At 40.2% G+C, this 22,568-nt stretch overlaps 1 protein-coding gene across 2 annotated transcripts in view; it reads left to right on the plus strand.

Annotated features, from left to right (window-relative positions):
• The window catches only part of CNOT6 (CCR4-NOT transcription complex subunit 6), a 29,925-nt gene extending 18,484 nt beyond the window's left edge, over positions 1 to 11,441 (plus strand). Inside the window, exons 5-12 of one of the 2 annotated variants that reach the window (XM_026858155.1) lie at positions 611 to 715; positions 807 to 875; positions 2,310 to 2,467; positions 2,980 to 3,134; positions 3,775 to 3,929; positions 4,903 to 5,133; positions 6,465 to 6,667; positions 7,347 to 11,441. In XM_026858155.1, the coding sequence (XP_026713956.1) occupies positions 611 to 715; positions 807 to 875; positions 2,310 to 2,467; positions 2,980 to 3,134; positions 3,775 to 3,929; positions 4,903 to 5,133; positions 6,465 to 6,667; positions 7,347 to 7,559 (1,289 nt within the window). In that variant the 3' untranslated portion in view covers positions 7,560 to 11,441. The remainder of the gene's footprint in view (positions 1 to 610; positions 716 to 806; positions 876 to 2,309; positions 2,468 to 2,979; positions 3,135 to 3,774; positions 3,930 to 4,902; positions 5,134 to 6,464; positions 6,668 to 7,346) is intronic. The other variant, XM_026858156.1, reaches the window with a different exon arrangement.
• Positions 11,442 to 22,568: the final 11,127 nt, after the last annotated feature.

The following is a 22,568-nucleotide window of genomic DNA, read 5'->3' on the forward strand; positions in this document are numbered from 1 at the left end:
TTTTTTTTTTTTTTTTTTTTTTTTTTTTTTTTCCTTTCTGAACTATATGGATTCTAGATAAAATTGCTGACCTTGGGGGAAATTGGGTCACAAAATCAGGAGCACTGAGTGATACAAAACCTATAAACAATGTTAAGTCTCAAAAGTCTGTTTTTTCTCCCCCTTAAAACTGGATAATTGCAATGTGTGTTGTCCATGAAAACTTTTACAATCTGTTTATGCTTTTGGGAGATGATAGACTCTACTCAGATATGACTGGCAAATAAACTGATGGATGTTTTGCTCACGCGGAGCAAAGTGAGCAGAAGGTGGCTCTTGTGTTTGGCCTTATCAGCTCTGTGCATGTGTGTTGTACCAGCCAGTTCTAGTTAGATCCAGCGGCTGCCCTTGGGGTGTTCAGGGGACAGAGGCAGGAGGGAATGTGGTGAACTTCAGTAGAGCTGTTAACACAGCTAGTGTTCAGGGGACTGAAGACCTGAGATCTGAAACCTCTGAGTAGTTCATAGAAGATGCAGTATCTTTTCTGAGAGATTCTAGCTTTAAACACTGATATGTAAATTCATAACGGTTCTGTATATTTTATTCAGTATTTCTGTAAATCTGTTTGCAGGAAATCCACTTACACAGGATATTCTGAACCTTTATCAGGAACCAGATGGGACGCGAAGGCTACTGAACTATTTGCTTGATAATTTGGCAGGTACTGCAAAAAGAAGTAAGTGATCATTCTTAAAGCATTTATTTCTGCTGTGTAAAATAAACGTGATTATCATTTGTTGTATCTCTACTTTAAAATATTCCCGTAGTTTCAACAGAACAGCCACCTCCAAGATCTTGGATTATGTTGCAAGAACCAGACCGTACAAGACCAACAGGTACTGTAACATTTTAAGGATTTTTTTTTTTTTTTAAGCTGTTGACCTTACCTATCTACTGGAAAAAAAAAAAGTGCTTAAAGTAACCAGTCATCTGTGCAGTGCTGACCAGCCAGCTGAAGTAGTTCTATCTCAGTTAGAACACCTGTTTCAGATTTACCCATCTTTACTATAAAGTAATTTCTTTTTAATTAATAACCTCCTCAAAGGAATTGAAACTGTTGTCCACAATTAGTTAAATAGTTGAATTATAACAGGCTTAATTGAAAATTTGTTGAAGAATATGAGCATAACTTCCAAAAACTGTAGAAATTTTTTTTTTTTTTTTTTTTTTTTAAAGTAACCAGTGTATCATCTTTGACTCGGTACTTTTCTTGCTGTTGGGATTCAGGTCATGTTTAATCATTTACTAATTTTTATGAATCAATTGTCTAAAATAAAGCCTTTTCTATTTATCTGCACACCAAAAATCTTAGTATATTTCTCAAATATTGCAGTGTCCTCTCTTCCCAGACTGATGTACATTGTTTTCTCCTGTTGATTTTATTAAGGCAGTTGCTTTAAAGATCATGATGTTAATGCAGCTTGTCTCTTGCTGTCACCTGTCTGTTTTCAAAATTCTGGGCTTTGACCCCCCCAATCAGCCTGAGAATATTGCCTCAATTTGCTAAATCTTCCAACAACTGCCTTGGTGTTTTTTTCCTGAGTTGTACTCCACATTTGAGAGAAGCTCCCAGTAAGCTTGCAGGCATCTCATTCTTGTACTGCAAATTCCTTAGTGCTTTTTAAAAACAAAGAAAAAAAAACCCAGCAAAGCAAAACCCAAAATCCGTGCTGCCCGATTACCTGTTACGTTGCCCCAGACTGTCTCATTATCACTCCTGTTCCAAATCGTACATAGAGTAGATGTTTCTTAACTACACCTGAGCTGTAAGCTTTCTGAGGTGGAAACATATGAGGGTTTATTTTACCTATACATTTTCATTGTGTGAAGGGATCCTTACACTGCCTATGGCTCTATTAAAGTTCGTGGTGGTAATAATTAAGGTAGATTTTAAATAATCTATTGGAAGGGTTGGCAAACCTTTGTATAGCTAGCAAATATAAGTGTTCAAATACACTTACCTTTTCACAGTAGAGCACCACTTAGCATAAAGTACATTTGTCTGCTATTTACTGCATTAACCATATGAAGAGGGGGTTTGTTTTTGTTTTCTAATTAAATGCTAGAAGACAGCTGCTCTAAGTCCAAACTTACAATTTATTGTCTTAGGACTAGCAATTTTTTTTCAGTGTAGATACACGAGCTGTGCTTTGATTGAAGCAAACGAAGCATGAATTGATAAATTTGCAGAAGACGGAAGTGAAGAACGTAATTTTTGTTGTTGTTGTTGTTAAATATAACAGAGTGTAAGTAAAATTATTGTTCTGCAGCCTTGTTTTCTGTCATGTGTTACAACGTACTCTGTGATAAATATGCTACCCGGCAGCTGTATGGCTATTGTCCATCTTGGGCATTGAACTGGGAATACAGAAAAAAAGCCATTATGCAGGAAATCCTGAGCTGCAATGCTGACATCATAAGTCTTCAGGTAAAAGACATACTATTATTTCTTTTCCTTTTCTATGCCCATGTGCTGGTTTCTCTATATTAAATATATTTACAGTAAATGGTCTGTTTTCAAAACCTTCTGAAAACAAAAGAAAAAAAGTGGTGTTTAGAACATTATTTGTTGCTTGACATCAAAAGAATGCTTTTCAGCCCACGCAGCTGGAATGTGAACCAGCAGCTGCTGATCAAAGAAATGTACGTGGGGGTGTCTTTGTGCCTGCATGTGTATGTGGGGCTATAATTGACACATTTTCAAATCAAAGTCTTGAGATAATCTTAACTCTGGGGATTACAGAAATTAATTTATATTTCCTTAAAATAGGGATATTGCTCTTAAATTTGCATTCTCTGATGTACTTAATTCTTACTTTTTTTTTTTTTGCCTTAAATCTAACTTGAAAGTGATTTACACTTCTGAAGAGTCTAAATAATATCAGACTTCTGTATTTCGCTAATAGTACATTCATGTTGTGCTGTCTTACAACTTTATAGGAGGTTGAAACAGAACAGTACTACAGTTTTTTCCTGGTAGAATTGAAAGAACGTGGCTATAATGGATTCTTCAGTCCAAAATCTAGAGCTAGGACAATGTCAGAACAGGAAAGAAAACATGTTGATGGTTGTGCAATATTCTTCAAAACAGAAAAGTAAGTGATGTATTTTGCAAAGCCTCCTGTTGTGTCTTGCTCCCTTTCACATAATTTCTCAGGTCAGACTGCAGCTCAAACAGTTGGGCATTAGTCACCGTTTCTGTAGTCTTAGGATAAAGCAAAAGACAAGGCACTTAACATCACTGCTTGCTTCTGAAAAACATGTTGTTAAGAGCTGCAGAACTTAACTGATAGTGTCATATATGCACTTGTACCTCTGTTTGGATATGAAGGAATAACTTCTCCTCCTGCTTCTGTCCTTTGTGTCCACGAGTAAGTGTAGGTGCCAGGTTTTGGCTTAGAAAAATTTAGTCCCTCTCTGTTAAACGTACATCTTTGAAATAGAAACCAGTGCAGAATTAGAAACAAGCACTCCTTTTCTATAGTTTCTCAGTCTCTCAATCTCTCTCTCTTTCTATCTCTCAAATTTTTTAACTGAAACTAAGGTACTATAAAATATACAAAAATTGCTAGGAAAATTGTATTCTTTGATTTAAGTTTAGGATTTTATGAAATTATGTGATTGAGATTTTTCACATCACAAATGTGTTTTGAGCTTTAATTAAAAGGAGATTTATCTGTAACGTTTCTTTTTGTATCCAGCTCCTGAAAAACATACATAATGTTTCTCTTTCAGATTTACTTTGGTTCAAAAACATACTGTTGAGTTCAATCAACTAGCTATGGCAAACTCAGAAGGTTCAGAAGCTATGCTGAACAGAGTTATGACAAAAGATAACATTGGAGTTGCGGTATTGTTAGAGCTGCGAAAGGAATTGATAGAAATGTCATGTAAGTCCTGTTTAATTTTTTTAATGGATTGTATGTCGTAAATGAAAAAAATGACTTGATATAGTAAACTGGAGAAATCAGGTTCTACACATGAATATGACTTTGCACAATGTATGCTCAGACAAATTTATTTCCAAAGAGGGTTTAGGGAAAAATCATATTGCTCAAATGATGAAGGTGATTTTTTTTTTTTTCCCCACTTACACCTTTTTGCTTAAAACATACAAAGACTTGGGTTTCAGTGTATATGTTGTGGGGGTTTTTTTTGTCCTTGAAGTTATGTACAGGTATCAAAGAATCAGTTGGTGTTAGTAGTTTGGTTTTGGGTCATGTATCTGCATCATTTTAGCTTGTTATTTTCTTCACTGTCATGCTTATACAACCTGTTTGTTCTGTCCTATCATTCTTAATTTAGGAAACGTAAATTGGCTTTATAAGTATCGCAATGGGTACCTACTCAACCTGTGTTATATTTATCCAAATGATATTTATATAATTCAGATGCTAACAAACAAGCCTTTTAAAAAGCACTTGTAGCAAGAGAGGTAACTTGTAATATGAATAGCTTAAAATTCAGAGCTCATTGCCTAATAAGATATGAGCAGTGCCTGTTTACTATCACAACCTGAGGAAAACTGTTGTAATTTTTTAGAACACTATTTGCCTGTAATTAGGATTATATGTTATTTATGTTAATTCATAGTATTCTTAGATACATAAGCATTACCTGTAACAAGATAGTCTGCCTGTTAATGGCCTTGAATGTGAAACAATTATTCCTAATGCTTTATATTGAATAAAACACTTAGATGTAAGGGGAGTTGTATGACCCTCTTAAAAGATATTAACTCTCTTGGAGTTATACTGGTGTATTATTTATTTTTTTCTTCACCTCAAGCATCTCGTTTAAAATTCAATAATAGTGTTTTCTGTTGCTGACCATGTAAGGTAAATAATTGATTTTAAATTTTAGCTGGGAAGCCACATCTTGGGATGGAAAAGCAGCTAGTTCTTGTAGCTAATGCACATATGCATTGGGACCCAGATTATTCTGATGTGAAGCTTGTTCAGACTATGATGTTCCTGTCTGAGGTCAAGAACATTATTGATAAAGCTTCTCGTAGTCTCAAACCTGGTGTTTCGGGAGAACTTGGAACCATTCCACTTGTACTGTGTGCAGATCTCAATTCTCTACCAGACTCTGGTAAGAGTTCTATTTCTTTTTTTTTTTTAAACTGTTTCAAGTGTGTAACAATTTAAATTTTAAAGTCTCACTTTTTAAAGGAGTTTTCAATTTAGAGAATACATTGTTTGATATCATAAGCTCTGAAGGTACTAAGAAAATAGAAGGAAGAGAGAAAAAACAGAACTGTTTCTTTTGTGAGTGACCTTATTGCCTGTGCAGTTGTATAGCTACTTCTGGCCTTTCAGAAGCATTTTCATTGTTATCTTACAATACAGGAATGGAAAGGAAGAAGCTACCTTCCAAAAATAACTGGAAACATGAGTATGTTGCTGATAATTGGGTTTTCTTAATGTATAAGTGTGAGAAGATAGGTGGTTCTCTTTAAAGTTGCCACCATACAAGCATTTTCTGTGGTTCAAATATTTTAGGACTTCTAAAATTCAATACATCTCCTGTCAGAAAGGGATTCTTCCCTCCTTACTAACATACAACTTTTTTTTTTTTTTTATTTGGTGGCAACTTTATTATAAAGTGCAAGAAAAAAACAGATTCAGTGATCGCTGCCTTGGGTTTCTCAGGTACCCAGCTGAAGTGCTGAACTCAAGAGCCATCCTACCTTCTTAATGCTAGTTGTTCAATGTAATAATCTCCATTCTTGGTCCCCCTTCCTTTTGGCCTCTGCTTGGCAACTCTTAATATCTATTAGAGTTGATAGGAGCAGTTACAGCTCAGCACTACTGGAAATTGATTCTTTCTGATACCAGGAAGGCAAAGATCGTTAGAGGCTATTGCAATAACCAGTTCATGTCTCTGATTGTGTCTTCAAAACAACTAATTGCTTCTGTTACCTTCCAGAACCTTAACATAGCTATTCTGAAATTAAGAGGCAGGATCATAGTTTTCCAAGGCACAAATCTTGTCAATTTGGCTTTGCAGCCTCTTTAAAGTTAACTTTATTTGAAGTAGTGTTACAAAAGTTGGCTTTTTTTCAACATTTCAGCTGAAGAACAGTGAAAGCCAGGACTTGAGTATAGAGACTAGGAGAGGAGGAAGCTGACTCGTAGCATCTGTAGAATTTTCCTTCAGCTTTTTTCATGTTTCCCCCTAATCTGTTCCTTCACCTTCTCGTTTTTTCTGATAAAAGTATGCCTCTCTGTTCTAGATGACATTTGCTCTTGATATACAGATACATTGTTTTGTGATATTTAAAAGAACTATTGCTGACTGTATTGTGTATCTGTTAAGGTTTTGCTTATATAAAGCATAAAGTAACATGTATGACTCTACCTACACACTCTTATTAGTTGAATGCTTGTTAATAGTCTTGTGTGTCTGTGCTCTCCTTATAGGTGTTGTTGAGTACTTGAGCACTGGTGGAGTGGAAACAAACCACAAAGATTTTAAGGAACTGAGATACAATGAAAGTCTTACTAACTTCAGCTGTAATGGAAAAAATGGAACAACAAATGGAAGAATTACACATGGTTTCAAGTTGAAGAGTGCCTATGAGAATGGTCTAATGCCTTATACAAATTACACATTTGACTTCAAGGTAAGAACTTGGCTGATATTTTGAAAAAGTTTTCCATTTTAAAGTTGAACTAATGTGATTTGCTGTACTAAATTGTTTGACAAGTTAATCTGTTTGGGTAGCTAACAGTAAATCCACCAAGTTTGTATTTAAAACACAGCAAGCTATAGTGCCCAACGCTTCAGTCTCCTAGAAACCAAATTTTCCTTTTTCTTGTTAGTAATATGTAATGGATTTGCAAGAGTTGGGGTTGCTGTTAACCTTCCCTTTATATAGGAAGATTTTGGATTTTCATACTCTAAGCTAAATTAAATAGTACAACAGGGGCACTTAAGGTGTCAACTGCAAGGAAAATAATACCTGTTGCTACTGGAAAACTCTGCTTGGTTGCCCAGGGGACACAAAGATGGCTCTTTTCTTCAAAATCAGATAAACATGATTTGAAGCTATGTAGGAGGTTGGAAATTACAACCCACGAAAGCATAGCAGAAGTGATATAGGGTGGTCTTTTCTTTTCCTAATCTATATTGAGCAACCCATGGGATTATAGGAAGTAGAAGTCTCCTAAATTGATGATGTGCTATAGAGAAGGAATGTTAGCATTTCTCTTATTCATAATACTGAGCTCACCTTTTGTCTGGAGAAATAACTTGAGTCAAATATATACTAATAACCACTTTTATTTCTTCTCTTGTTTTAGGGTATTATTGACTACATCTTCTACTCTAAACCTCAGCTAAACATACTTGGCATTCTTGGACCTTTGGATCATCATTGGCTAATAGAGAACAATATAAGTGGTTGTCCACATCCACTCATCCCTTCTGACCACTTCTCACTTTTTGCACAACTGGAGCTTTTGCTGCCTTTCCTGCCTCCTGTAAATGGAATCCATCTCCCTGGCAGGAGGTAGTCAAGTACATTTTGGAGGGCAACCTCAATCTAACTTGTACAATTGTAAAATCTGAATATAGAGGAGTGAGGTATGGCCAACAGGGATTTTTTTCTTAATAATCTTAATCTTAAATCTAATTATTTGCTAAAGACATAGTAAAAGCCAGGTGCTATCAACAGACACAATTCTGAGCCCAATATACTTTGTATACTGTTTGACAGCAATTGGTGCATTTGCACCTTTAATACGTTACAATTAACCTTCCTGTTTCTTTTATCCAACCTGACATTTTCATGCCTTGAAATAGGGAATTGTTATACAGTATATTCTCTTTGCACAGTTATCTGTAGCACTACTTTTTTGAGGCCAGTAGGAACATCCACAGAACATTCTTCTGTACTTCACTCCCTCCTTTTTCAGACTTGTTTGTAAAATATAGAATTTGAATTTAGCCTTTATTGATTGTATATGAACAACAGAAAACCTGATTTATGAGATTTTGTACTTTAAAAAAAGAAAAATCAGATTTGGAAAATGATTGTATTGTAAACTAAGGCTAAATTTTTATCTGTTTTCATGTGTTATAAAGGCCAGCTTGTAAAAGAGGTTGTCACAGGTTTTCTCTGCTAATGATTTGCACTGTTAGGGTTTCGTTAGCCCTTTTGTACTACTTTTTATGTTCAATTGAGAACGTTGCTTTTAAAATCCAAACTTATAAAATCTTAATATCTTACAGAGATAACTAAATGCGTTCTGTTTGTGACTTTTTTGTAAGAAAAAGAGAAAAGCATGGAGTTCTCGCAGAACAGATAAGCTAAGCAGTGAATATAAGTAGACCTGTATGGACTGAAAGTTATTGCTGATGTGTAAACACTCAGATATTTTTCTCATCTCTAACTTTTGAAGTAAATTTGAGGGATACTTGTGTACAGCTTCTTCATTTCTGTTTTAAATACTTGTCCTATCTCCACTGTGCCTGCTTAAATTTGTTCTCAACTAGCACTGCCTGTGCATGCAGAGAGATCCTGTGCATCCTCTTTTATTTTTTTTAAATAATGTTAACACTTGTGAAAATTTTATGAAGATACTTTTGTATAAGCTGTGGCATCTTTTTTTCCTTTGTGAAGCATTGAATATCACACTTTTTGAACATGTTCAGGTTATGGGTACACAGTTTCTAGCTTCTAATACCCATGCACTGCTTCTTTCAGTGTCATTGCACAGTGCCGTTTTTCCCACTAAGAATTACTATCATGTGAATTCTCTTTCATTGAAGTGTGTTCCTCAGTTTCAGAGAGTATAATTCCTTGAAGAGAAAAAAACAAACAACCCTATATTTTCTATTGATGAAGCAGTGTGAAATAAATGCATTTTCAATACAGGTCCCAAAGACAATTCTTCAGATCATTTTTTTTAAAGTGACCAAGTCTTATTTTAAAGTGTCAAGCAAGACTAAAGTTATAGTGTACCCTCAGTGCCATTTGTGTCATGAAGCCAAGTATATAACAGCTTACAAATTTAACTTGTCTATTTGTATCCTAAAAGGGAGGATTTATCATCTCCTTAAACTAATACAGCTTGAATAATCAATGTAAAAAAAAAAAAATGGAGATAGAGAGCTTGGTCTTAAACAGCTTTTGTTTCAGCTGCGGGCAGGGAAGCAAAAGGACACTGAGCATTAAGAGAAAACTTTCTAAATATTATGAATTTTTATATATAAGAGAGTGGATTGGTAATAATGACTCAATTTTATTGAAAAGTAGTCAGCACATAAGTGTGCTCAAAGCGTTCTGTTTTAAGCTGAAAGTAAAAATTACAAACAGTTCGGATATGTAAAATGTACATTTTAAAATTTCATTATGAGAAATTTTGATCTTGAATCCTTGTCTGGGACCTGATCTCTTGGGATTACTTTGTTTTGGTTTTAGTTGTGAGAACACCAAACATGTCCAGTTTATAATCAGTACATTGAAATGCTGGTAGTATTGCTGTAGTAGACTTAATGCGTAGTGTTATTTTTTTTTCTGTTTGTTTTTTGGGGTTTTTTTGTAAAGTGTGAATAAAAGGTGTTTTACTCATGTTTCCTTAATGATGTCTTGGTAATGTACATCATGACAATTTCCAGTGACGATGAGCCAATTTAGCTTGTCAAACTGAGCAAACTATTTTTCTTTCCTGATTATTTGGATTGTGTATTGAGTCCAGAAAGCTTTACAGAAGGGGAAGGGAAGCACTTACTCATTTTGTATTTCTTAGAGGGGGATAATTTACTTTAATAGATGCTGGAGCTTGAGTGCACTTGTTAGATTCTAAAGGTTTGAGCTTTATCCAATATGTGTTCTCCTCTATTGCTTAGTCTTAAAAAAATATTTGAATTTATGACAGCATGTTAAAATACAGCCCCTTGTGCTTTTGGAGACACAGCTGTTCCTGCTTAGTCACCTTACAGTCTAAGGATCCATTTAAATAACCGTTTCCTCCAGCTTTTATATTAGTCCATCATGTCCCAATTGAAAACCCACTGAATACATTGAAGACACACCTTTGACTTCACTGGGTTTTACCTAGACTGCAGCTATGACTCAGGGGCTGAAGGAAGGAGAAATATTTTGAGTATAGGGAAAGACCAGATGGCAGCAAAACAGAGCTGGGATAAACCTTGTCAAACAATCTTCAAAGAAGATATATTCCCATGTCAAACAAATCTAACTCAAAAGTCTCAATTTCCAGCTATAACATATAGAATAAGGCAATAAACCGTGTCTTCACAAAATCAAAATGTTTGCTTCATAGTTTTTAACATAAAATGGTTATTTGCAATATTTTTATTCAAGGTGGTTTTGGGTGTTGCCATAATGTACCTTCAGTGTTCTTGTTGTAAAAGCACATAGAGCAAAAGTCACAGAACATCCTTGGGGTTGAAAGGATTTATTTAGGTTAAACCAGGATTTTTTCCACTTAAAGTACAGCCAGCCGTATCTTGTGTAGTTTTATTTGCATTTACCAAGAATTCTGGGTGTCAAAGTGTAAACTGAAATACACCTTTAACTAAAAGAATTGATTAGAATAAAAGACTAATACCACAAGTTAACTGCTTTTAACATAACACAAGTGGGGGGGGGGTGAAGAGCATATAAGTCAGTGCGTGTTGTAATTATTTTGCCCTTTTAGCAGCTTTAAAAAAAAAAAAAGAAGAAGAAAAGGTAAATTTGGCCAGCATTTGACAAAACTGACTTTAAGAACATTGTATGTATGCATCTTTGATGTCACTTTAGCAAATCTCAGAGGGGTTTTTTAGAGCAGAATTAGAAAATAGCTTATGGTTTGCTTTTTCAACCACACAAAATCTGTATGAAAGACAAAATAATTACACCACCATTGGGGGGGGGGAAAACCCAACTAATTACACTGTAAAACTTAAACTTCAGTTAACCGCTTAAGTAGCAAGCCTTTTTCATCCAGCCAGACACAGTATTTTTTAGTATGTTAACGGCTATTCTTTTCTTTTGGTTGCATAAATTTGTAACACTTAAGTGTCTTGGTATGTTTAAGTAGTGTCTAAAATAGAATTATCTTAGTCTTTATTCACAGTACTTCTGTATAATGTGTAATGCACTGGACTAACTCTTGTTTACCATTCATGTAACAAAAACCAGCACATTATCTGCACTAAGCTCAAAGAATGTTGCATTTGTCTATAGGCAGCTCTTCAATAAGATAAATGGGAAACTGAATATGGTCTGATGGTAAACAAGGGCTTTTACTGTTCTCTTCAGTGGAACTTTCTTCTTGGTCAAATTTTAACTAGTTAGTATTATATTTATATACAGGGTCTTCTTTTTCTTTACCAATGTATTTTCCTACTCATAGCTGACCAATAAATCCAATATCTGTTTCAAACCTTCTTGAAGTCTAATTCATATTTTAACTTAATTCCTAAAGCTTTTCCTGAAGAGATGCACGTACAGCCAGAGTGAGTGAAGTACGTCAAGGGTAAAATGGAAACATGTAAGCAACTAATCCCAGAAAGACTTTTCCTGTATTTTCTGTTACTTCTCTAGATCTGCAGACCAGAAAGCTGCTTGAATCAGTTGGGTTTGGGTTACAAAGTGGAGACCTGATCAGTAATACTGTCAGAGTTGTGGAAAACTCGTGTCCAAACCTGTTCAAATCTTAACCCCAGGTCTTCGTAGCTGGAGGTTTTCTAACCTTCCCAAGTCAGTCAGGGCAGTTGTGCAGCGCAGGGTCTGCAGGTTTTGCCTGGGGCCTGTAGACCCTGCTCCTTCTTTCCTCTTCCCTCCCCACCCCAGAAAGCCCGAAGCGGACTTGGGGTTTGGCAGCGGGAAGGGATTAAAAGGGATTCATTTACAGTGGAAGAGGAACAAAGTGAAGATTTCTTGTATCTTTTTTTTTTTTTTCAGGAATGAGATTCAGCTAACTCTTGTTGGTTTATTTTAATATCACATTCTTTGTCGGGGGGGGTTTCTTCTCTATCAGAGTATATGCGTAGCAGCGTGGATTCTTATGTTTTATGTGAGATTCCCATCGTTAGCAGCAGAAAACATGAAACATTTGAGCGCACTTGCTGTGTAAAGCACCGAAGCACACAACACATCTCACTGGCACCCCCGCATCTCTTCAGAACTCACGTTCAGTATATTGGCACTGCTTCGCTTCGGAATAAATAACCTAGTTCAGTGTTTCCATGAATACCACACACCCCGGGGCGTTCAGCTTGTTTGTGGTTTTAAAATCTGCTTCCTTGAAGCAGCTCTAAGTCCCCAACAGAGTGATGAGTCCATTGCAGACTCCAGCAATGATTTCTCTTTGGTTGTGTCTCATGGGTGAGATTTTCATTCCCACCATCACATTTAGCGTCTTGCCACTAGATGGGGTGTGTAACACAGGCTTTGTGTGCGCACAGAGTTGCCGTGGACGCCTATCCAGAAAGCAGAGCTTGTAGAATTGCTCTTAGGAGCATTTGTGGGAAATAAAGCCCAGAAACGAACCTTTTCCAGTGGCAGCAGTTGGTTTGGTAACATCCATGCCAGTTAAATACAGGCTTTATAATAAATCCAGTTGTCATGATGGGAATGACCTACTTGGTCCTCAATGGTAAAATCATTCCAGGCCCTTCACTTCCTGCATTTAATCTTCTTAATGTTATGTTTTAAGATGAGTACAGTTGTTACATGGTTCCAAATAGGAGGTTTTGAGCTCTTAAATAATATGTGCTAACCTGGCATGTAAGTATTGGGAGATTTATCCGTAGGGAATGTGCCCAGATTAATGGAGAGCCTGGTGTCCCGTCCAGAGAGAGTATATGGAAAACAGCATCTCACTCAAAGACAAAGGATCGAAGTTGAGCTTGTGTCCTGTGGTCCTAAACCAGGTAGGAGAACATTTGTCTTTCCTTAACTTGCAGTAAAATAACTATAGCTATTGTATATAATTGAATACAAAATCACTCAGGCCAGACTCCTAGTTACTGGTCCTTCATACCCTGTGTCCACTGGCTCTTCAGTGATAGTGCAAAGTTGGATTTGTGCTTTATAGGGTGAGAATTTCCCAAATCAGTGCAGGTGACTGCGTGGCTTTTCTTTTCTACTGACGTGGGTAGAGCAGAGGCGCCTTAAAATGTCTGGAATTGAGCCTGAAGAGAGAAGGATGGAGGAGAAACTGAGAAGAAGGTAAGTGGAAAGGACAAGAATACGCAAGGTACATCAGGTGACCTTTTAGGAGAAACCATACTTCATTAAAGGTGAGTGTTCTGGTTACTTTCTTGCTTTTCATCTTTCCCTCCTAACCCAGAGGCACTAATTGGTTGCTCTTTAAATGTTCATTTACTCTGTTTGCATGGAAAGCAGTAAAGCTAATTAAGCTATGGGGACCTCTGGTGCATTTGAATATTTTCTTATTCCAAAATAAGCTTGGTATCTTCACAGGTTATCAATTTTTAAAACCTTGGAAAGGTATGTTTCGGTTAAATCTTCCTGGTGTGTTGGTGGACAGTATTCATTTCTTCTAAAAATGCTAGATGTTCATTGTAAAAAACATACATTGCAGAAAATAAAAGCATACACACTCCTGCTGGGTTTTAATGACCACAAAGATTTAAGCTTCAGCTAATTGTTCATAGCACACTTTTTATTTTCCTAGTTAGTTACTTCAATTTAGTTTTTCTATTTTTTTCTAGTTTTTTTTCTAGTTTCTTCTAGTTCAAGGCACAGACTGCTCCCTTTGGGTGCCACCAGTGAATTAATGGTAGTTTTTCTGCTGTGGCTAATGGTATTGATAGCTCTTCAGAGACTGGATTTATTGATTTTATTTCCCTTCTTCCTTTTCAAAAAATAGCATACCAATTATTAGTCTGCTTTATGGCCAAGAGAGCTAAGACCTGTTTTATCTAAAGAATCAAGCCATGTGCTGGTTTTGCTGACCCTGGCAGCAAGGCATCTCCAAGGTGCAGATTAGATGGGGGAAAGCCTAGAGATGCACAAGGATTGGTTTTAACCCTCTCCTTCCCTCCCACCTCCTCCAGATAGAGCAATGGGAGAGGAGAGTGTTCGAAATTGTCTCCAAGTTGCTGTTGTGAGCAGCACGAGTGAAGGGAAGCATCCTGCCTGACACTGCCTGGCAGTGCAGTATCCCCCACGGCAGGGCTGTTGCTTCTAACATGTCAGTTGCTTGGTGAGGCTACCTCTTTTCTTTTCTCATTTAGTCATTCCCTGCAGTTTTCTGGGCTCTGTGGGGACATGAGTCAGGCTCCAGCAGCACGCGAGTGTTTTCACCAGTCAGCGTGGCTGTCTGGTGTTGGGATGCTGCAAACCCAGTTCTCGTTAGTCGGACTTGTGCACTCACACAGGTCGTGGGGCACATATGCTGCCACTGTGGAAGAGCTGCTGCTGAAACCTCAGAGATACAAATTACAGGTTACCATGCAAAGGAAGCGGATGGAGATATTTAATATCTTGTCTTGGTTAACACCTCTGAAGATTGAGCTTCCTTTGTGTCAGCGTGGTTGTGAGTTTTCCAGTCAGAGTGAGTCCATTCAGTAATAAAACCTATGTGCATTGCCCAGAGACAAAGGAGCAAGTCAAACATGCTTATCTTTCAAATTGCATTTTGATTTTCAGATTCTCCATTCATAAGTTTATGTATTTTACATTCCTTTTGCAATGTTTTAAGACCATGTGTAAAACAGCTGAATGTTTATGCTTCCTTAACTGCCTTCTGAAAGGCTGTACCTCTGTATTAGTGTGGACTATTCCTGCAAACACTTGCACATATTAAACTACAAGTATTTCTGGTGTAAGTTTAGGTAATAGATGACAAGAAGGGCTGGGATTAGTAATATTTTCTCCCTTAGTTCTACCTAATCCTTCATCCAGGGACCAGTGAGAGAGGAGGATAAACAAAAGGTAGAAATTTGGGTCCTGGCCCAAGACGTCCAACAGGAAATTTTCCATTAACTCGAGTCACTGGACTTTCACTGGGAAAACAAATATTCCAGGAGTACAAAAAAATGAAGTTACCACATCTGCATGTAGAACAGACTGTCTGCCCTGCAATCTGTCCTAACCCACCAATCCCCTCAGGCGAGGAGGGCGAGTGTCTGACCTGCAGCACCAAACACGTTCCACTGAACTCAGTTTATATTGCCAGGTCCAGTCCTGAGTCTTTGGCATGGCTGTACAATTTAATTAAGCTTTCACATTCGACGGTGTAAAAACTGCGGTTTCATCTAGTTACATCACCTTCGGTAGACAGCCAGCTTTTTCATTACATTTGTCTTTGTATTACTCATGTCCTGTAGGAGCTATTGAAATGAATAAAGAGAAAGAACTCACCCAGCACTGCAGCACGTGCTCCTCTTTTACCACTACGATTCTTTGCTGGCTATGAGAAATCTGTTTCTGTATCATTATTTTTTCTAACAGCTTTGACTGATGTTACAAATCCTCCTTCTTCCCCTAAGTAAGAATTATACAGAAAAAAAAATGAACTCAAAAAGACAGTAACTTGCTGAAGGTCCTGAGTGTCCAGAGCGTGGCGCAGATGATGCCCGTGGTCCCCAGCTCAGGCTCCTCAATCGTTGTGGCTCCCTCCTGGGAGCATCACCGCCTGGGAGCCGAAGCATGGGGAGGGAGCATAACGAGGGTGTAATTGCTCTGTGTTTGGGTAGATTGAGAGGTGTGAGAAGAGTACAGAGCCATGGCCATGTCCTGTCTGGAGCACCTGACCACAGCACATTGATTATTGTGCCTTCGGTCTGTCGCGTGAGTTGATTCCCTCCCCTATCACCAGTGGGAGAAACGTGTGTGGTGCAGCACTTGGTTTTCACAGTGATTGTAAAAATACTCACTGCTGGCGTGGGACACTATGTACCAGGTTCTGAAAGCAGTGGCTCCTTAAATATGTCTGCAAGGGCCATGTTCCATAAAGATACATCAGTCTGTGTTGCCTGCTGAAGTACAATGGAGCTGAACCAGCTTAGTGCAGATCAGGATGTGCGTGCTTGTACCTGGAGGCGTAAAAACTTCCAGACCAACTGTTTTATTATGATCCAAGTAAGAAACATCTATTAAAAAAAAAAAAAAAAAAAAAAAAAAAAAAACCCTAGCCCTTGATACTGTTAATGAGAAAGGAAAGAATCCTAATAAATCCTAATTAGAGAGTTCTGTCTGATAGCTGGGTCCTCGCGCCCAGAAGTTGTGACAGACCGCATTAAGCGTTGCTATTCTTGGAAGAGCAGGCAATAAGGAAAATGGAAAACACAACATCATTTTGCAAAACATTTTGAACATTTTTTTAAATGAAACTGCTAGAACTGACCAAATAGCGTTAGATGCAACAGAATTTAGTGGGGAGGTTTGGAGAGGGTTTGTTTCCTCGGCAATTTTGGCAGCAGTTGTTTTCATCCTTGTTTCCATATACCAGAATTTCAAAGGCAATGGGCATTCCCGATTTCTTCCAAGCCTAATGGGATGATATTTAAATGTTGACTTGTTTTCCCTTCGATCCTTCTATCCCATATTGCTCGCAGTGGACTGTAGGAAGAAGGTTTTGTCTCTTGGCACAGAATCCAAAGATTTCTGCTGCCTGTCTGAGATTACCAGGTAATTTTCTGTTGCTAGCATTAGCCTTAGCAAGACATTTCTCTCCGAACCCTTTTGTTGAAGACAGTGAAATTTAATGAACTGATGAGCTGGGAGCAGGTTGTGCTACCCTTGCTGTCACATGCGATGTGTCATGCTTTCTGGCCAGGAGTGCTTTTACAGTGTCAGAAAAATGTGCAAAGGCTATAGATTTTTGTCCAGCGTCTTTCAAATGGAAAAGAACATTTTGGAAAAGATTATACTGGGCACCTCAACTGCCAGCTACTATGTCCATGGTAGCTAACCCCATGGAGGAGCCAGTGTGTATCTGCCCACCTGGAAAGTGAAGCCTGTGTTTCACCAAGGATTTTGTTTCTTTGCTTACTTGCAGCAAGACACAATTTCTTCTCTTTTTGGTCGTAGAAACCATAGCTCCCATTAGCCCCTTGACACTCCCCTATGATACCACTAATGTTGGCTTTTGGATTCAGCTATTACCCCCGCATGCTCTTCTCGTTGATGCTATCATACAGTTAAATAATTCATTTGGTTATTTATGCTTAGAAAAGGGTTTCAGGGTGGAGCAGCTGATTTATTGTGCAGCTCATTCTCTTCTTAAGAAATGAGTTGATCTGAAGCTTAGAGGCAGCAGAGAAGGTAAAACTTCCATTTCTGATCATTAAAATGATGAGGGGAGGGTTTCACCCCATGCTGTATGTGGACCAGTCATCACTGTGGCTCTCGAGGACTTCCTAGAGCAGACGATGCTTTATTATTCTAAGGAAAGATCAGACACTTTGCAATAGATCCTGATATTTGCTTGTTGCTATAAAAAGGCTGGGGAAGGGGAGGAATCTGTTTTAAATCCAGCTGGTACCAGCTCAGCCCTTCAGGGAAGAACAACACTTAATTTCTCTCGTATTTCTTTGACCCAGTTAGCATTGCACAAATGTTCCTGATCACAGGACTGTCTAATCCTCTCTTGGATCCTGCTAAATTTTATCTTGTTGACATCCTGCAGCGATTAATTCCAGGAGCTGACCCCACGCGGCAAGAAGGCCTGGTGCTTTCTCTCTGAATAGTCTACTTTTCATTTTCTTTCTGTGTACCCACGTCCAAACAGGTTTTGAGCAGGGGCAGCATAGTGCGTGTATGCAGCCACCACCCTTGGGGCTGGGGTGCCTCGCTCCCAGCTGCACGGGAAGGGGGCAAAGCCACACCATGGCTGAGCAGCTCCAGCGTCACAGTGCCTTGGCCGTGCTGTGTGTCGCCTGATAGTTTAACATCTTTATTGATGATCTTTATAAGGACATAGAGTGTATCATCAGTAAGCTCGCAGATGACACCAAGTTAATCTGCATGAAGATAGGGAGGCTCTACAGAGAGACTTGGATAGATTGGATCGGTGGGGCAACGTTAACGGGATGAGCTTCTACAAGGCCAATGTCCTGCACTTGGCCACAACAACCCCATGCATCGCTACAGGCTTGGGGAGGGGTGGCTGGGGCTGTCTGGAAGAGAAGGATCTGGGGGTTCCAGTTGACAAGCAGCCTGATAAGCAGGGAGGTGGCGGAGTCCCCACCCCTGGATGTGTTTGATGAGCTGTTGGGGGATGTGGTGTAGGGGAGAACTTTGCAGAGTAGGGCTGATGGTTGGACTCGATGTTCCCAAGGGGCTTTTCCAACCTGAATGATTCTGTGATTCTGTTGTGCCCCGCAGAAGTGGCCCTGTGGATGTTTCAGGGTGTGCTGGGGCTGAAATCAGGCCTGGGAACAGCAGCAGAGCCCCAGCTGCACCTTCTCCAGCTCCTTACCTGCTCTGCCTGGGCAGGAGCAGCAACTTCTTTTGCCATCACTATCAAATTGCTGCTAACTGCAGTGTCAGCTGCTCAGACATCCATCTGTCCTTAAAACTGGGGTCCTGAGTAGGACCTGCATGTTTCTGGTTTCAAAACTGGGTATGATCAAGCCTGTGCTTATATTTGCCTTAAAGACCAGGAATATTTTTCACTAACAATACTGGCTCTGCTGTGAGCAAGGACCATGCACAGGTTCCTTTGTTCTTCGTGCAAGTCAACCTTAGTCTGAAGGAGCCAGCTAATCTCACTGATGAGGTTTGAATTTCAATCTGAGTTTGAATCTGTGATTCTGTGAATCTGTGATTTTATGAATGGCTCACAGTTCAGCGAGTCAGGGACGGGCACTCCCCATGCATTTCTATTGCACCCAACTGAGCAGGACCCGATGGGGAGCTGGCATTGCTAACCCAGGAAGGCCAGCTCTGAGCACACATCACCATTTTTTCTGTGCAGTTTGATGCTTTTGTAGCATGAGCTGAGGGGGGACATGAAGAGCATCTTGAGCAAAGTTGATATTTCTTGTGTAATTGCTTTGGAGCCTGGACACTAGAGATACGGCATCTCTCTTTTCCGAAGCTGAGCCACGAGCCAGCTCAGCTCCTCCCAACGCTCCATCGAGTGAGTTAGAAAGATAGAAAACTTGCAGCCCAGCACCACTGGTATAAACCAGAAGCCATTTTGTGACCAAGGGAAAAATAACAAAACCTCCAGCTAAACTCAGCTGACTTGTAGATGTCATATTCCACCATCAGATGCGATGTGACAGGCTCCCTGCCGGCTGGTTCTGCTTTCACCTTGCGTGACCACCCCACTTTGCAGAACAGAGACTTGCTGACTGCAGAGGGGAAAAGCCACTGCAAGTGGGGTGAAGTGCAGACAGGTCAAATGTTGTGGTTAACACACAGTTTTTGCTAAGCTCACAGCAGGTTGATGGGCTTTCAGCGAGATTAATTTAAAAGAAAAGAATAGAAGCGGTTGACAAAATGCTAATACACAAATAAATAAACTAAAAATTTTATTTCCCTCATCAGCTGCTATTGGAAATCTGTGTTTTAAATGCAGCAGATAATTATTCCCATTACAAGCCCATTGCAAAGCACTTACAGGCCCCCTTTGATTTTAAATGGCATTTGGTCAAACATTATGTAGCAACTCGATGGTATTCCAAAAATGCCCAGTTTTAATTCAGCTCCTCACAACAGTCCTTGGAAATGTTGCCTCCAGGAACATTAATTCCAGGAAGGCTACAATTGCCAGGAACGTTTTATCTGTATTTACACAATGTGTATTTTGCATCAGCTCTAGTTCATGCCAGGGAAATTTAACTGTGCTTGAGGATCCCAGAGAATGGGAAAAGGCCACAAGTCCCCGATGTGGTGGTTCAGGGGTCATCACTGGTGTCAACTGTGGCCCACATAAGTGGTGCCAGCCACAAAACCTCTCATGGGCTCTGGTGAGCAAGGCAGTGAGCTGTGCTTGAATGATCTGACTCTTCAGATACAAGCAGAGAAGGTTTCAGCCATCATTTCGGATCTCTCTTCTGCCCATGCTTACAGCTGCAAATGCAAAACACTTTGCATTAATCATGTTGCTGATGGGACATGTGAGGTTTTCATTCAAAGCTAAGGGATTCCTGCTTAGTCACTAAATGCAGTTTAACTTCACTGTACACCATTTATCATTACTCTCCACTTAGGAAGGCTCGAAGTTAATTAAAATATGCCCTCAATGAGCAATTAAGCCCAATTGCAGGGACTTCAAGGCATGGGGAAAGCCTGATGCACTATCCACAAAAGCCTTTGCTTTAGTGGGACCCGGTATTCTTCCTTGGGCTCAGGTCTGATCTCCTTAAATTAGGCCCCATGTTTTCTCTTGGAGCTTTAAGATTTGGATTTTTTTTTTTTTTTTTTTTTTTAAAAGCTGCTTTTATCCTAACTTCAGAGTTAGACCTTTTGAGAAACTGGTTTTGCTAACCTCACTCACACACCTCCTGCCGTACCTGTTGGCATGCAGCCCTCAACTCTGCTCCAGCTTGTCTCTGGTCATTAGGATCCCTCGCTGAGACCCGCTCGTGACCTATCCCTGAGTGTAAGTGTGTTGCACTGGCTCATATTTTAGCTTCTGATCAACATCTGTCTTCCTGGCTGGCTGTGTTGGCACAGAAAGGCCCCTCCTGTGCTGGAGGAAGGGTCTCCCTGCGCCGTGGCTGCTGCTGGAGTTTCTGAGCTGCTTCTCACTGCAGAGACCTAATCACCAGATCCCTTTAGCAAGGCTCCCCGAGTCGTTGCTTCCTCGCCTTTGGTTTGAGCTGATCAGTAACTTTGTCATTTAAAGGACAAGCATTTGAGAAAAGAGACAGTTTTGTTTCTACCTCGAGGTCTCTGCTTTGTAAATTCCGATTGTAATTTTCTGTGTCCAAATGCATTTACTGTTTGCATTGGTAAAAAGCTGCATGATCATGCAAGCAAAATTGCACGTTAGCTCATAGACTGCTTGTGGACTGGTTGCGAAGGCTGAGACTGAAAGCTGCCGGTGGGATTTGGATACCAATTCCCCATTCAAATTAATCCAAATCCCTTTGGCTGTTCTGATGATCTCAATAAATGAGATTTTTCTGCCAGTGACTTCAAATGCAGAGCCTGCCATGAGATTGGCCATGGAAGCAGCACAGCTTTTATCTCATTCCGTGACCTAAATTTGTAGATAAGGTTTTCTTTCTTGTCTGGGAGCACTTCTGAGCAGGCTGCGACTTCTGTGGGTTTATCCCGACTGCTGATTCCTCAGCTGCTGTTTTGTACAGAGCAAAACACAGGGTGGAGCGTTTCCCAACGGCCCCAGGTGTACATCCATGGGGCAGTACGGTCACCAGAGAGGGGCAACAGGGAGAAAAGTGCTGTCTAGCTAGGTGCCATGTAACCCCACCCCAATGCCTTCCATTCCTTGTCCTCTGGTAGGACTGCAGGCTCCCTCGGTAGCTCCCGGTCTCCTTCGGGGGAGCCCTCGGTGGCAGGGCAGCCAGTGCTGGCAGCGATGGGGTGAAGGGGCTGTCCCACACCCTGGCTCCTCGCTGAGCTGCCCCAAAGCACATCCATGGGAGGTAGATGATGTTGTAGAGCTGCACAACTGTCTTATCACAGGACTGCAGTTCTAGCAGTATTTAATTGCCCAGTGATTTCATGGGGCTCATTTCCAACAGAGATAATGGTAAAGGTGAGGGCTGTGCTTTTCAAAACAGGATTTATCTGAACCCAAAGGGTGGCTGAAGCTAACAGAAACAACCCTCCCTACCTGCTGTCCCTGTCCTATACAAACCATTTATTTTTCTCACCCCTGTCACAGCCTTTACCGCACAGCTGAAGTCACCTCAGCCCGGGGGTCCCCCTGGCATCCCCCTCCTGCTGGGAGCTGCCCTGCTCACAGGCACCACTGGCTCCACGTCTCCCTCCTGTCACCCTGCTGCCTTGTCACTCCTGTCACCCTAATTTGCTTGTCACTGTTTGTCCCCATCTTTGCTGCATCCCAGCAGCTTTGTCTCCTCTCACAAAACCCAGTTGCCTGCGTAGAACCTCAGTTTTCACTAAAGAAAAAGTATGCTCCAGAAAAAGCCAATTCACTCCAACGCATCATTTCCCCAGGCCCTGCTGCACCTAACACCAAACACCTGGTGCTCCATGGCCACACAGCAGCCTGCTGCTGAGCAGACCTGGCCCTGCTGCCATGTTCACAGATGCTCCCCAGCGCTGAGCCCAGCCCTGCCATTCGCCCCAGCCCCGCAGACCGCGGTGCTGCTCACTGTAAGGGAGTAAGCGGAGATGGGGGCTTTCCCAGGGTGTCTGGACTTGCAGCTCTAACATCCACCTCTTTGCTCTGGATATTTCAATGTTTGCGGAGCCAGGAGCAGCAGGAATGGCTGAGCTGTGAGCGCCGTGGCTCAGCTCTCCTCTGGATATGGCACATGGGTGCTCCGGTCTCTGCTTGCAGGTTTTAGATCTCTAAAGAGCTTTGCGGGAAAGATTGATGGGTTGCAGGGCTTTAGAGACTTGCAGGATTATGTGGGAGCTGAGAAGGAAT

Source organism: Athene cunicularia (genome assembly GCF_003259725.1).
Source record: "Athene cunicularia isolate RWA chromosome 13 unlocalized genomic scaffold, athCun1 chr13_part1, whole genome shotgun sequence".
Lineage (NCBI taxonomy): Eukaryota > Metazoa > Chordata > Aves > Strigiformes > Strigidae > Athene > Athene cunicularia.